The 16,697-nt window shown below is 29.9% G+C and overlaps 1 protein-coding gene across 5 annotated transcripts in view; it reads right to left on the reverse strand.

Moving 5' to 3' along the window:
* Positions 1-16,697, reverse strand: part of LOC126852239 (probable cationic amino acid transporter) — a 99,686-nt gene that overhangs the window by 42,418 nt on the left and 40,571 nt on the right. For 4 of the 5 annotated variants that reach the window (XM_050596822.1, XM_050596821.1, XM_050596823.1 and 1 more), the window contains 2 exons: positions 11,847-11,994; positions 3,143-3,296 (listed from right to left, as the gene is read on the reverse strand). In XM_050596822.1, the coding sequence (XP_050452779.1) occupies positions 3,143-3,296; positions 11,847-11,990 (298 nt within the window). In that variant the 5' untranslated portion in view covers positions 11,991-11,994. Of the gene's footprint in view, positions 1-3,142; positions 3,297-11,846; positions 11,995-14,022; positions 14,132-16,697 lie in introns of those variants that run through there. The other variant, XM_050596825.1, reaches the window with a different exon arrangement.

Raw genomic sequence — 16,697 nt, forward strand, 5'->3', positions numbered from 1 at the left:
TACGAAGACGTCAAAATCCATATTATTTTGTGATGCTTTAATTTTTTTCATAACTCAAATTTATTTTTTTAATTTTTCGAACAGTATAAACGTAAGGAACATGTTTTCTTTTTAATTTTGACAATTTTTTGCTACTACTGTACATTCAGAACATCCTTAAATGTCAAAAAAAAAAAAATATCGATCATAAGTTTGGAGTCTAACTTTATCAATTAAAAAAATAAACTTCTATCTAGAATATTAAGGCGAAATGATGAAGACGTAAGAAATTGCATGACGACGATATTAAATTGCAGTCGATAAAAGACTCAACTGCTGGCAACACGAGCAATACAAGTTTGATTGAGGTACGGCTCTTGTATCCGGCTTGGAATTTGTATTCGCAATTTCGCAACATGTACAAATATACAGCGAGTCCGCTGCGCACGCGAAATTTACAGCGATGTTTACAATTAGAGCCGCTCATATTGCGTACGATAAATCATAAGTTTCATTCGACAGAATGTTTTTGGCGAGTCCTTGCTTTCTTTGTGCGAGTCGTCGATATATCGATATTATCGATATTATGGAGAAGCTGTTATCGATACAACAGCCGGAGTTCGGTGTCGAATAATAAAGTAACGCGTGAGTACTTGTAACGATAAACTAACGTAACATTTTTTCAACTTACTTAAATACCTGTAACAGAATCTGTAAAGTAACGCACTTGTTAACGTACTTGTTAAAGAAAATAACTCGTAAAAGCGGCAACTCAGTTTTAAATGTCCGGCGCGATATTTAATTTCCAAAAGAGAATGTTTCTATGGAAAATTAAAGATATGTACAATATTCTATTCTATTATTTTTTAATTTATTATTTTTTAATTATATTACAATATCAAATATAATTATATTATTTTATATTATATGAGAAAGAAAACAAGCGTAATCCTTCATTCGAAAAACTTGTAACATTTTTACTGTTTTGTGATTCAACTGTGTTCAACGAAAAATTTACACTGAAAAAAATACCAAATTCCAAAAATTTTTTTTATATAAAAATATTATTTATTTAAGTATTTACAAAGAAATCATTTCAATCCAGCAGCAAATATATTTAAATTAATAAAATATAAAATATAAAATATAAAATATAAAATGTAAAATGTAAAATATAAAATATAAAATATAAAATATAAAATATAAAATATAAAATGTAAAATATAAAATATAAAATATAAAATATAAAATATAAAATATAAAATATAAAATATAAAATATAAAATATAAAATATAAAATATAAAATATAAAATATAAAATATAAAATATAAAATATAAAATATAAAATATAAAATATAAAATATAAAATATAAAATATAAAATATAAAGAGAGCAAAGTATGCTAAAACATGCTTCTATTTAAATTAAAAACAAGAATTTATTTTCGCAAAAAAAAAATATTTTTTAATTTTTGGTTGCTTATTTCAAAAACACAGATTTTCTTTATTTTAATAAATATTTTTTTATCTTCAAATATATAAATATTTTTTTATATTGAAATTTTTAATATTGTATTTAAAAAATTATAATTTTTATTACATACAAATAATAATTTATTTAACATAATAAAACATTTTCAGAAATAAAGTTTATATTTATTTAAGTAGAAAAAAATCAAAATTAACAAAATATATTTATCTAACTTAAAGAAAATGTTATTTTTAGTGTATAATAACGCTCCAATCGCGCGTCTGATAACATCGAAAACGCTGAAGACGTGAGAGAAATTCTGTAGAGAGAATTATCCGCGACTTAAGTCCGCTCGCGGTCTTATATACAGCCGACAGATTTATATCTTGATATATAGTCGCGCGGAAGACGAATTTTCCGGATCATATATCGCCACTGAAATCCATATTTTCGCGGAAAATAAGATTCTTATCTCCGGCCACACGCACACACTGCAGATTAGTTATTCTCTCTTGTATACACTTCGCACGCGAGAAAACTATCTGACTTGTCGCGCTATCCGAAACACATCTCTTGTCGAAATTCCCCAAGAAAATCCTTAAATACGTCATGCCATTGTGCGCTAACAATCGTGTATTGCGACCCATTTTACGGAAGATAACTGAATTTCCTCCGGAAATAGGACTCATCATTTTTCAAATCGTTCCTTCATCCTTTCATCTTAGGATAAGCTATACGTAGCAAAGAAATCCCGTTCTTTTTTTTAATATATTTAATATTTTTAATTTTAAAAAATTTTTAAATATATTTTATATTTTTCGGAAAAAAAATATATATAAATCTGGGAGTAAGATTTAAAAAAAAAAAGCAGAGAGAAAAAGAAACTTAATACGGCGAGCAGATTCGGGCATTTATCTTTGATGGGTCTTTCGATTAAATATTTGCTAGTCCCCGACTGTCATACATCATCGTATCCAGTTAGAAGTATTATCCGTTCCGCCTTCGTCGAAGCATTGACATCACACCCACCCGTTACAGTAGGCACACACACGTGGCTGTCCAACGTTAAATTGATTGTTCGTAAAAATAGTCGGAACCCCTTTACCGCTGATGAATAAAGGCCACTTCCATCCTTGTCCCTCTCTCTCTCTCTCTCTCTCTCTCTCTGTCTCTCTCTGTCTCTCTTTCGCACGGCCGTTTCTTCGACCGCGAGGATTTTGAATCGCAACAAAAATAAATCCCTGCTTTCGTATTCCGCTCGCGTGGACCGTGCGGAGAGATTGGCGTCCCCGGCATTATTACCGCGTATTATTGCGCCGTAAAATCGCCACGATCGCGTGAAAGTCGACACGAAATCGTCCCACGAACAAACAATTTCGATAAAGTCGCCGATCGACGCTCGGAACAATTTAATCACGATTTTTGTGTGATTCAGATCACCAACACGGCAATCGACTTGTCACTCCCGATAAGCGCCGCTCCCTATAATGTTGATATTATACTTGCTGCTCGGAACGAATGCAAATGCGAATACAGCGGCTTTACGATGAGCGATTGTGACCTTTTGACTCCATTTCGTGTCGAGTCGCACGATGCATCGTGTGGCTTGTCAAATCGTGTCTAATCGATGATGACGGAGGAGTGGATTTCTTTCTTTTTTTTTTTTTTAATAGAAACGTGTGACACACTCACCGGAAAAAATGGAAGCGATGGCTGCGATTATGAATGAGATGACGACACCAGGTCCGGCAACGCTGCGCGCCACCATTCCTGCGACAAGGTACATCCCTGTCCCGACGCAGGAGCCAACTCCTAAAGACGTCAGGTCCAGAGTCGTCAGGCACTTCTGCAACGAGTAATGGGGAAAATATGTAAAAGTGATCTGTACATTTTTAAATAAATCTCTCGATGATAGACAAGAGAAAATAATTTCACGGATAAAGTCGACGCTGTAAAAAAAGAAATTGGCCGAAACTTCAAACAAGATGTTCGCAGCTTTTCTGCAAACGCATTGTCAGAATTTTCAGACAAACTCTTCTGAACTCTCAAAAAAAGGACCTGATAATTAGGATAATTTAAGATTGTCTGAAATTTCTTTCAGACGTCCGGATTTGAAAATTCAGACAAAATGTGTTCTAAATTTTTAGAATATTTTTTTACAATGGAATTGATATAATGTCGCTCCACTAATTCAGATTAACAAAAAAAATTTTTTTGTCGAAATGTTTTGAATTGTAAGATAAGAAATCAACGATTTTTTATTTTAAAATTCAAAATGATTTTAAAACCTGACATGATGGAGCAAATTGGTTTTGTTTTTTGGCCAAGAATCTATAAGAAACATTTACTTTGATTAGCGTTACTTGACAGAATTTTTTTTTATTGGCTTGTAAAAAAATTTTTGTCGAAATAATTTTAATCAGAATAAATAATGTTTCTGATAGATTTTCGGTCACAAAAAACAATGCCGCAAACCAAATTGCTCCATCACGTCAGGTATTAAAGTTATTTTGAATTTTATGACGAGAAATGAGCGATTTTTCATTTTCAAATTCAAAATAACTTTAAAACCTGACGTAATAAAGCAATTTAGACAGTAGCATTATTTTTTGTGACCAAAAATCTCTAAGAAATATTTACTCTGATTAAAATTACTTGTCAAAAATGTTTTCACAGGCTCCTAAAAAGTTTTAAAGTTGTTTTAAATTTTAAGATAAAAAATCAATGATTTTTGACTTTTAAATTCAAAATAAAACCTTTAAAACCCTGACGTGACGGAGCAATTTGGTTTGCGGCATTGTTTTCTGTGGCCGAAAATCTATAAAAAAAAACACCTTTGATTAGAGTTACTTGACAAAATTTTTTTTTGTCGATTTTTGTAATTCATCAGACTAATTTACTCGTTAATTGTATAAATTTAAAGTAAGCTCTTTATTCAGTTGAATAAAGAGTTTCTTTTCAAAGTAACAATAATGCAGTTCGCTTAAATTGCATCGAAATAAAATTGCAATTTGCAGCGATCCATTTTCACAGATTAGAAGCAGAAACATCGCTGTTTCACCTATGAAAACATTTAACCTAAATAAAAAATAATTTCAATCTGCTTTATTCCAATATTATATCCACGGAGATTGCTTTCCTCTAAATTTCTTTCGCAATAAAAATAATTAACCGAGATAAATTATGGTTTGAAATATCGTGTTTTTCGTTTCGAACAATAGATTCCCCGCACGTATATATCCAATTTTTATCGCGTTATTTCCCCTTTAAAAATCGATGGGTCATCGCGCAAAGATATTTGATATCGCGCAACCATTACCGTCGATCGCGACCGCCAATAGTACAAGCACAATACAATACGGTGTAAATAATATAGCGGGAGCACGATAGGAAAAGGTGCGAAGGACGTGACTCCGAGTTACTTCGTGGAAAAGTGCGACGGAACCTTTTCAATGCATTTCGCGCTTCTACGCATCTTCGTAGAGACGGTGCATCTTCTACTCGACTTCTTTCTAGAATGTCTCTCTCTCTCTCTCTCTCTCTCTCTCTCTCTCTCTCTCTCTCTCTTTCCAGTGCCATTTTTATTACTTTCCTCCGATAGTTATTAATAAATGCGAAACCCTCCAAGTGTCCGCCAGGGGTTCTTTCCCACCGTTGATCGTGAGAGTGGCTAAAATGCGGATAAAAATAAAACACTCGTGAAATTTCATACATCGTGTGATATTATTAACATTTCTGGTAATCGTGTAACGAAATGGATAGCCCAATTTTCCAGATTCAAATATTTTTCTCTTTATTTATGCGCATGTGTAATTCAAGAATATTTTCTTATTTTATTATTATATATTATTTTATATTATATGTGATTTTATTATATTATTTTATATTTTATATTATATATTATTTTTATATATAATATATATTATTTTATTTTTTATTACACATATTGTTTTACGATTATTTAAACATTTACATTTAGTCTTGTATCAATTTAATTAGTCGTATAATCGTAATTAAAAAAAAAAAATTATATCAAGCATTATATTTAATTACATACAACTACAACTTTAGTAGCAATCCATAATGAATCAAAAAGACACGAATAAAAAATGACAACGAAGAGAGATGATGTATCGAAGTGACGTTAATTGCGGAAGTTCAGAAGTTGCATAATCTCTAATGTCAAGCAAATCGAATTATCTGGCGAATTATCTCGGGGTAGTATTAGTCAATGTTCACGTGACGTGATTGCGTGATAATGATACGGAAAGCGCGATCGGCAACGCCAAAATTTAGCGAAGTATTCGACATCGAGATCCGCCAGATGCATCATCGTCGCGTTCAAAATAAAAAGAATGCAGCAACGTAAATAAATGCAAATCCTGCATGAATTATTACCACAGAACCGGCATTCGTCTCTCGCAACATTGACGCTGATTTATAGATTCGCGAAAAATTACGGGAATTTTGATAGGATTTTTGGGGTCCACGAGAGAAATACATCACTTTTTTTAGACGTTCAATCTGGAAAAAAAGTCATTTAATCCTTTATTATATTTGAATCATAAAACCCTGGGATTATTTAGCGATATTTTAAAGTGAGCTTTATTGCAAAATTGATTTTTTTAATTAAAACGCAAAAGGGAATTAAGTACGAAAATTTGGGAAAACGTTTATTTTTAGAAGATCTTAATGTATTATTAATTTTCTTCAATTTTCTAATTTCCATTATCTATGCCAGTTATATTTATATAAAATATGAAATGTAAAATTGATAAATAATTCATTTAATTATTCATTTCTTTGAAATTATAAACCCATAAAAAGGATTAATATGTAAATAATAATAAAAAACTTCTTGATTTCACAATAATAAAATAGTCGATTGCCTTATCGTCTACGCGCAATTCCATTCTGTTGAAAAAATTTGTTTTCTTGTTAAGGATGTATGTGACATATATCGAAATACTAACAAAGCATTAAAATTTCATAAATTGTTCTACTATTTCTTCTGAATATTTCTGCAAAAACTAAGCACAATTCTCTTAATGGTTTGGGAGTTATTTAAATTTAAAGTTACTATTGATTCTTATGAAAAATCGCCTATTGTAGAACTTATTGACAAATTTGACAAAGAAAAAATATTACCAATGTAATAAAAATTTTTACATATATTAAGAAAATTCTAATAAATATTTGTGCAAAACTTGATTTAGATCCACTAATTCGTTTAAAAGTTATTTACTAAAAATTGTAGAAAAATATTATCTGTCTCTTTTTCTCTTTCTGCAAATTACTCGTTTTTCATTGTTTCTTGCAGTTGATTTCAGAGAGTATTCACGATCAAAAGTTTTTGCCATAAATTAGGAAAAATATTAATTACAATTATTTCCTTTTACGAAGACGTCAAAATCCATATTATTTTGTGATACTTTAATTTTTTTCATAACTCGAATTTATTTTTTTAATTTTTCAAACAGTATAAACGTAAGAAAGATGTTTTCTCTTTAATTTTGACAATTTTTTGCTACTACTGTACATCCAGAACATCCTTAAAAAATATGCCGATTAGAATAAATGAGTTATATCATTAAAACATCTGTAAAAATAATATTTTTAATTTACAAAATATGTTCCGTATTATTAGTGACAGAATTTATATGTTAAAATTTAAGGAGGCACATCCATATTGAATTCTCGAAAATTAAGTATATTTTCTAGATATTTTTGCAGCGCAAATATTAAGTAATTAAATAAAAGTCTTCAACTTAAAAAAATTTTTGGATGCAAGTTTCTAATAAGATTCCTTTCTTTTACCCAATTACCTACTTTTTGGTTATAAACAAAAAAAATTTAAAAAAAAAGACAAAACTTTTTTTTCAACTCGCCATTTTTCTATTTTTTTAAATTTAGAAAAAACGCTTGGACAGCAGATAGTTTTTAATATGTTTAAAAAAAATTGTAGTTTTGCAAATATTTGCGAAATTGCAGCTTTACAGATATTTGTATAACCTTAAAAAAATTTTCTTAAATAGTTAATAATATTGTATTAATATTGTAAAAAGTGAAAAATTTTTATCAAGTCGTTGTGCTGTGAAAAAAATCTAGAAAATTTATTCATTTTTCGAGATTTCAAACGGATATACTCCGTTAATAAATTTAATTTTTCCAAGTTAATTTTATTATTAAAAATATGTTGATTTTACAAAAAAAAAATTAATTTCAAATTACTATGAAGTTTGCATTTATTTTGTGTTGAAACAGTGTTACCATTTGACATTTATATTATATTAAATTAAGAAAACAAATCTTATGGATCGTTTGGAACATGTAATACATGTTAAATTTAAGCGAAGTTTTACCAACAGTACAAATCTTACGCGCCCCGAGCCATATATACATAATACCCTAAATAACGAATGAATTTGGAAGTTACCCGGTGGCAAAATTGCGCGCGAGCAGTAAATAGTGGAAATCCCCACGCGAGGATTTCCCGTTCGAGAGATTATCCCAAATGCATAATAATGTCGCTTTTACCGTATTCGATCGCTTGCAATTTCTAAGATCGCGTGTGTGCACTTTGGCGAGAGCAGTGAGCTATGAATTTGGCGAGAGCACGACAAAGTGTATACACGCACGTTAATATCTTATCAATATTTGCTTTCACGACACGTGTCTAATTCGATGAACATGCGCAAATTGACAACGAGCCTTTACAAAGCCAATACAAATCGATCAAAAATATCTGTCCGCATATATGTACGATGTAAGTAAAATACGACAAATCCACATCGTAATATGTCGCTAAAAAAAAAAATAAACACTACGACACATTTTTTTTTCCATCACAAAATAAAATATATACAGGATGTTCCAGGTCAATGAAACTTTAGGGTCTTATAAAAAATTGAATTGGGTACAATAAAGTTTCAATAAATATAAGTCGCTTTGTCAAAAAGTTATAACTAATAAATTCTCTGTAAATAATTAATTATAATCAAAATTTAATAAGAATATTTTTATGTTTGCAATGTTTGCAGTACGAATGTAAAGTTTACACAAAGATCATGGGAAGGTAGTTTTTTCAAGTTTCTGCTTTTTTCGTTGTTTTAAGTTTAGTTACTTTTGAACGTCTTATCAGAATTAAATGAAATTAACGTAAGTTAGTTTGTTATTTAATTACCCATCAGATTTATCTTGTAACTTTTTTAAAATAAATAAAGCGATTTGAAGTTATTTTTTAAAATCATCAAAAAAACCTGCAATATTTTTTAACTTTATTAATTATAATTTTTTTAAGTTTATTAACTATAATTTTTTAACGAAACGTTTCCCGACCTATATTTATGGGAACTTTTTTGTTCCAAATTCAATTTCTTATAAGATCCTAAAATCTAAAATGTCATTGACCTGATCTGGAATATTCTGTATACATATTTCTCCACAAAATATCCACTCGATTAAATTACACAGTTTTTGAAAAAAAAAAAACATCGGAACAGGACTAGTTGTTCCTTATAGATTTTTGAACGCTGAACACGAAACCGGTTTTGAAATTTTAAAAAATTTATTTAATATTTATTTAATATTTAATTTAATATTTAATTTATATATAATAAATTTATATATTTATATACAAATTAAAGTTGCAAAAAAGAGCTATTTTCACGAACTTTGTCATATTATAGCTATAATATGTGACGTGTTGGAGAAATTTTATTACAATCAAAATAAAGTATATGTTGTTAGAACTTTTAACTTTCAAAAGGTATTTTTGATGTCGACTGTTTATGGTTAATAGGATATCCATGGTTATTGCAGAAGTTAGCTGTCACTTAGGTCATATATCAAATAGTTTTCAATTATGTTTATTTAAATCTGACAGTTTCCTAGGTCACTGAATTTAAGATGAAAATTGTTAAATTCAAAATAATGGACTCAATGTGGCAGATTCAATATTATAAAAATCTAAATTTTGACATCTGTCATATTGAGTCCATCGTTTCGAATTTTGACAATTTTGACATTTATATTCAGCGACCTAAAAAACTCCTAAAGTTAAACAAAATTGAAAGCTATTTGATAAATCGTCATGACCTAAATCTAATTTCAACATTATATCCACATTTAATCATGAATATTCTCATTAATCATAACCGATATCAAAAATTTTTTTTTGATGGTTGAAAATCCTAACAACATACTTTAAGTTTATTGCAATAAAACTTCTCCAGTCACATATTGTAGCTATAATATGACAAAGAGAAAATAGTCCTTTTTTGCAACTTTAATTTTTTTACAAATTTTTCAAAATTCTGACGTGAGCAAAACTTCAAAAACTGGATTTATATTCAGCGTCCAAAAAGCTATGAGAAACGATTGGTCCCGTTCCGGTGTTCAAAAAAAAAAAAGTCATCGTTTGTTGAACAGTGTTATCAAACTTTGCGATTAAATCTTTTTCCATCGGCACAGAATGATTGTTTCAAGCAATGTCGATCAGAATACTTGTTCGTTCTCAGTAAACTATTGCGTAACGAACTACACCTGTCCCTTGCGTCGTTTAGTAGCATCCATTCGGATTTCTCGCGTGCTACTTTCGCATTAGATTTGCGCTTTATCCACAGCCACGGCCTTTTACTCGTGTATGTGTGTGTGTCGAGCCTGTGCTACTTTTCCTACGGAAAGTGGATCGGCAATTGGGAAACTTTGCGACGGTTTATGTGCGTTTCAACTGCGGTACCGTCTGCTTGAAACGTCCACTGATGCAAAATAATGGCTTTGCAGCATCGGCTACTACCATCGCAGTTAGAAATATAAAAGTTAGTTAGAGATACAAAAAGTTTGCCGCATTTCTCTTAGCGGCGCGATTATGAAAGTCGACAGAAATAACGCGACGCGGATTGCTTGGATATATAGGGTGTCCTAAACCACCCGTACATCCCTTTTCTTTCAAAAACTAAGTATTTTAGAAAAAACGTTTTCAACAAAAATTGTATGGTTTTGAGGGGAACATAAGATGGTGTCATTGCTTTGACCTTGGATGGCATCGTTAAGGTCAAGTCAAGGACGCCTTTAATTTCTTAAATGGAGTCCCCTATTTTTTATTGCATATTCTTATAGCTTATGTCGAGAGCTTTCCAAAACACTATAATAAAGTATTTTTTTATTAAGAATTTTTTTGAATTTTTATTTTATATCTTAATCTGATATATTTTAGCATAAAATATAAAATATCTTAGAAAATTATTTAGTGTTCGATAATTGTATCGTAATACTTTTATGTACAGAATAATAAGATAAATCAAATGGTGTAAAGAAAAAATAAATAATTGTTATCAAAAAATATATTGCAAATAATTACATACTATTTTTTAAAAACAATTATTTCCTGTACACCATTTGATTCATCTTATTATTCTGTACATAAAAGTATTACGATACAATTATCAAAAATTAAATAATTTTCAAGATATTTTATATTTTATATTAAAATATGTCAGATTAAGAGACAAAATAACTCAAAAAATTCTCAATGAAAAAATACTTTGTTATAGTGTTTTGAAAAGTTCTCGAGATAAGCTACAAGAATATGCAATAAAAAATGGGGGTTTCCATTTAAGAAATTAAAGGTGTCCTTGACTTGACCTTAACGACGCTATCCAAGATCAAACCAATGTCACCATCTTATGTTCCCCTCAAAACCATACAATTTTTGTTCAAAACATTTTTCTCTAAAATACTTAGTTTTTGAAAGAAAAGAGGTGTACGGGTGGTCTAGGACACCCTCTATATACTAAAAAAAATTTTTTTTCAAATAAATAGATTTTATTAATTTTGATTTTTTTTTTTTTACTTTTATAAATATATTACTTTGTTTCCAAAAATGATTCGCTATATTAAATAAATTATTATTAACATATAATAAAAATTACAATTTTCAAGATACATTATTTAAAATCTAAATATAAAAAAATATTTATATTTAAAGATTTCACTTTTGTTCTGTCAAATTAAAGAAAAATTTCTTGTAAATTTTCATCAGCACGCACGTACGGATCCCTCATTTTCGCCGCTCTAATAGCCCTGCCTGTCACTCTAATTGATAATTAAGAACAACGCTCACTGTTAAACGCCTGCCTCTTTAATTAACTCTCCACATTTGTTTTTAGTTGCCTTCCCGCTCACGCTAGGCGCACTAGCTTCCTTTATTCAAGTAGCAACTCTAACAAGCAATTGGAGGGGAAAAACAAATTGACCGACCTAACATAGTGCCGTGAATAAAAATGCGAAAAAATGCAAATTTCTCATAATTTGAGATATATTCCCTAATAAGAATCCAAAGTGCGAGATCTTCGCAAAAATTGTTAAAAATTATACCGTCCATTATTGTCATTACCTGTAATTTCTGCTTGGAATCGGCTGGATGAAGTGGCTCGGGACCGGTTTTGGGCTGATTACCCTGCAGACTTTCGATGTTCTTTGTACGTATCAGCTTGCCAAAGAGCTCGAGGCCCTTCTCCCGGTCCAGATCGAGCTTCATTTTTCTGCAAATTAAAGACAGGGAAGACAGTTATTCACTTACTCGCGCTCGAAAGGGAACAAGTGAGGATATCGCAATAACAGAAAGCTTTTGATCGATGCTTTCAAAAGTTGTGTTACGGTATATATGTGTGTACGTGTATGTACATAATATATATTAAATATAATATGACACGGAAAACGCATCAGCGAAAAGGAAATAACGCGAATAATATAATAAATAATAAAATAAGGCTCGAGCATTTCTCAACTGTCAGTTGATCAGCTGTTCGTTGACAGAAATGAGGGAGGAAATGACTAAAGAATAAATATTCGTGAAAATGTGTAAATAATTTCAAGAATAAATATTAGTGAATATGTGTAGGTAATTTCAATTTTTGTCAAATAAAAATTCAAGAAATATACATTCTATACAGAAACACATTGGAAATATAATAGACATGTGTACATAAAAAATAATTAAAAATGTCGGCAGTGTATAAGAGTGTTATTTCCAGCAAAAGGTTAATAATATCTGTCTGTACATAATCCCTTTACAAGATTAAAAATAGCTTTCGCTACGAGTACTGCGAGTAGTTTAAAGGTTATCAAATAAATAAGAATAGACAAGTCATATGTTATTTATCAAAATTTTCGGATTATTGCTTTCGATATTTAATGCAATATTTAAGACAAAAATAGAGATCGCATCAAAAATCGCATTTAAAAAACGTGAGTAAGGATAAAATATTTTTCATAAAATGTACGTCATATCGGGAAAAAAAAAAAAATTAATGAAATCCATTGAGAGCATAAATTGTATAATTTATTACGATGAGAGCAAAATAACTACTACGATAATACAAATGAGAACAATTTCAAATATGGAGAAAAAAAATTGTTTGCGTCGCGAATTCCATCCGTCTTCGCATCTGGAATTATTCGAACGACATAGGCGCGAAAAAAATGGCTAACTCCACCGCATAATCGAATCGCAAATCGACCGTTTCCGGAGACAAATGAGCTCTGAGAAAAAAAAGGAAAAAAAAAATATTGCGTGTGACACATGTGCTTGATGCTCTTTCCTCCAGCTCGCTTGTTCCCACGGTCGCAAGTCGCATGCACGAATTATTGATTTATTATCCGGCAAGAAGCGCTCCTCCTCAACGTCATAGCTTACGCACTGCTTTCGTCCTGAAGATAAAAAATTATATTTTGATCTCTTTAAATTATTCAATAATTCTCGAAATTGTGACACTAAGATTATTTAAATTATTTGAAATTGCTAGAAATGTCAAGTTACTTATTATTAATGTGTATAATATATAATTTTTAAATTTCTCTTTTTTTTTATTTTCTTGCGTTTTTAATGTATAATTTTTTTATAACAAATTTATTAAAATTTTAATTTAAAACAAATTTTTTCTCAAAATGTCAAAGTGTCGCTACTTTAGAGTATAATTAATAAAATTTTATTGCCACAGCTCTAAAACTTTAACAGATTTTGATCTTCTGAATGTTAATTAATTCTGAGAATTGTTAATTAATTTAATTTAATTTAATTTGTATATAATTGCGTATCTGATATCTTATAGATATTAAAAAAAGATGTTGCAACAAATGACAAAAACTTGGAAAATAAAGGAGAGATCGCAACGACATTCAATTGAATTATTTCGAGGGAGATATCTCCATAAATCGGCGCATACAGAATTGGAAATAGAATTCGAATAGATATTCGATGAATAACTCCAATGGGATATCGCGGACATATTGAGGACGATTACTCATCTCGATTACCCTCTCGAGTCCGATTAAACCGAAAGGAGTCGCGCTACATTCGCAATCTGGCCGTCGTTTGTAATGCAGACGCACTCCTCGCGACGGATTATGCAAACAACGAGCAGCAGCGGGATAATCGCCGAACGAGCCGAAAGAGGAAAGGCGAGGGATCTACTCTCGGCGTATTAAAGGGAATAAATTATTCAGGCGGCACACACACACACACATGCGCGCGCGAGGCCGAAAAGCGGCTGAAAGCAAACTTTACTCACCCCCTCGACAATAGATTTTCAAGGTACGCGAGGAATTTTTGCTCAAAGGTGGGAGGAAGCGGCACGTGCGACACGTCATGTTGACGAGTCACGAAATCTGAATCTATCACTCCGCACGAACGCGCGAGATTTCCCTGCAGGTAAGTTGCACCCGACGAGATTTATTTCCACGAGCGAATTGAAATTTCAGATATATGAATTCTGACGAATATAAATATGTAACGGAAGTAATGAAATTTTGAAACTTTTTTTCCATTTTTATAAAATAAAATATAATAGTGGAAGTACACATGCTCCGATACTTGAAATAAATTTTTCTTTTCCTCTCCGTGTCTCTGTCTATTTTAAATGACGCATAAAAAATAAGTTTGAATAATAAAAAATAAAAACGAGCGATTTGATCTGGAAACGGAAAATCGAGCGGATTCCGCATAATCGCAGTTTAACGTGGCAAAGTGCAATTAACTCTTTGTACGTTACTCGCGTCGGGAGCATCAACAATCCCTTTACGTCACTTCTCTCATGTTATGTCATCGTCCGAAAATCGATTGTTCTAATGGCTTGCTTTTATACGAGTCGATGTTTCGATTGCGAGATATACATTTTGAAAAATTTTTATTTTAATTAGAAATAAAATAATTGAAGTATCTGTATTACGACATATAAGTAATATCTATTATAAAAAAATAATATTACCATACTATGTACATATTATGATTAATTGACATATGGGATGATGTAGAAACGTCAAACGCTAATCGTTGTCATTCTCATATTTCCAGGGAATGTCAGCTTTAAAGATGCCGACAGTATGATACGACACGCACGAAGGGCAAATTGGTAGGTTCAAAAATATTCAGCCTGCGCAGGAAAATTGCAATTTCCACGAAAGAAAATAATACCATAGATCCGTTTCGTCGTAACGCGAACTTTATCGCTGATACCGCGAGTTTTTAATTAAGAACGACGCGAGCTCGTGTCGTTGCTTATCGCGTGGATATTGCGCTGAGACATTTGCGATAAAAAAAAGAAGCGTGTTTGCGTTTTTTTGATCTTTGCTTTATCGTTAATGCTTACAACTTTTGCCCTTCTTTCCGGAAAGAAGGGCTTACATAGTTGAAAAATTGTATTAAATTTAACAGATATCACATGTCTCAAACGATCCACAAATTTTTGTGTTAATTTAATATTATAAGGATATGGTGACATAATATTACGTTAATATTTTAGCACAAAATAAGTATAAATTTCAAAATAACTTGAAATAAATTTTGTGTAAAATCAACATATTCCTAATGATAAAATTAACTTTAAAAAAATTTTATTGACGGTCTGTAATCACTCTGATTGTAGTATAAAATCAACATTTTTTTCTGTAAATTTTAACAGATAAATCATGTCAGTAATAATACGGAACGTACATATTGTGTAAAATTAAAAATATGTGCACATTATATTATTATTTTTTTTACACTTTTTTTCAATTATTTTAATAATTTAACATTTCAATTAAGGATGTATGTGACATATATCGAAATACTAACAAAAGCATTAAAATTTTATAGATTGTTCTACTATTTCTTCTGAATATTTTTGTAAAAACTAAGCACAATTCTCTTAATGGTTTCAAAGTTATTTAAATTTAAAGTTACTATTGATTCTTATGAAAAATCGCCTATTGTAGAATTTATTGACAAATTTGACAAAGAAAAAATATTACCAATGAAATAAAAATTTTTACATATATTAAGAAAATTCTAATAAATAATTGTGCAAAACTTGATTTAGATCCACTAATTCGTTTAAAAGTTATTTACTAAAAATTGTAGAAAAATATTATCTGTCTCTTTTTCTCTTTCTGCAAATTACTCGTTTTTCATTGTTTTTTGCAGTTGATTTCAGAGGATATTCAGGATCAAAAGTTTTTGCCATAAATTAGGAAAAATATTAATTACAACTATTTTCTTTTACGAAGACGTCAAAATCCACATTATTTTGTGATACTTTAATCTTTTTCATAACCCGAATTTATTTTTTTAATTTTTCAAACAGTATAAACGTAAGAAACATGTTTTCTTTTTAATTTTGACAATTTTTTGCTACTATTGTACATCCAGAACATCCTTAACACAACAGCAATATATTAAATTAACACATAAATATTGTGTTAAATTAACACAGGAATGTGTTAAATATTTAACATAAAAATTTTAATCGACTTATTTTTTAACAAAAAACCATAAATTTTCCAATTGTGTACATTGTTGGAAAATTTGGCTTAAATTTAATATCGCATGTTCTAAATAGTTCACGCAAATTTTTATGTTATTTTAACATAATATAAATATGTTAAATCGTAATACTATGTTAATATTTTAATACAAAATAAATGCAAACTTTAAAGTAATTGAAAAAAATTTTGTGTAAATTTTAATGATAAAATTAGCTTGGGAAAATGTTATTGACGGTTTTGTAGAAAAATAAATCAACATTTTATTCTGAAAATTTTAACAGATAAATCTTATCACTAATGACATGGAATATATCTATCGTGTAAAATTAAAAATACGTGCACATGGTGTTATTTTTACATTTTTTTTTCAGATGTTTTAATAATTTAACACTTGATTTCAATTAACAGAAGAACAATATTTTAAATTAACACATAAATTTGT

Source organism: Cataglyphis hispanica, chromosome 10, assembly GCF_021464435.1.
Source record: "Cataglyphis hispanica isolate Lineage 1 chromosome 10, ULB_Chis1_1.0, whole genome shotgun sequence".
In the NCBI taxonomy this organism is placed as follows: domain Eukaryota; kingdom Metazoa; phylum Arthropoda; class Insecta; order Hymenoptera; family Formicidae; genus Cataglyphis; species Cataglyphis hispanica.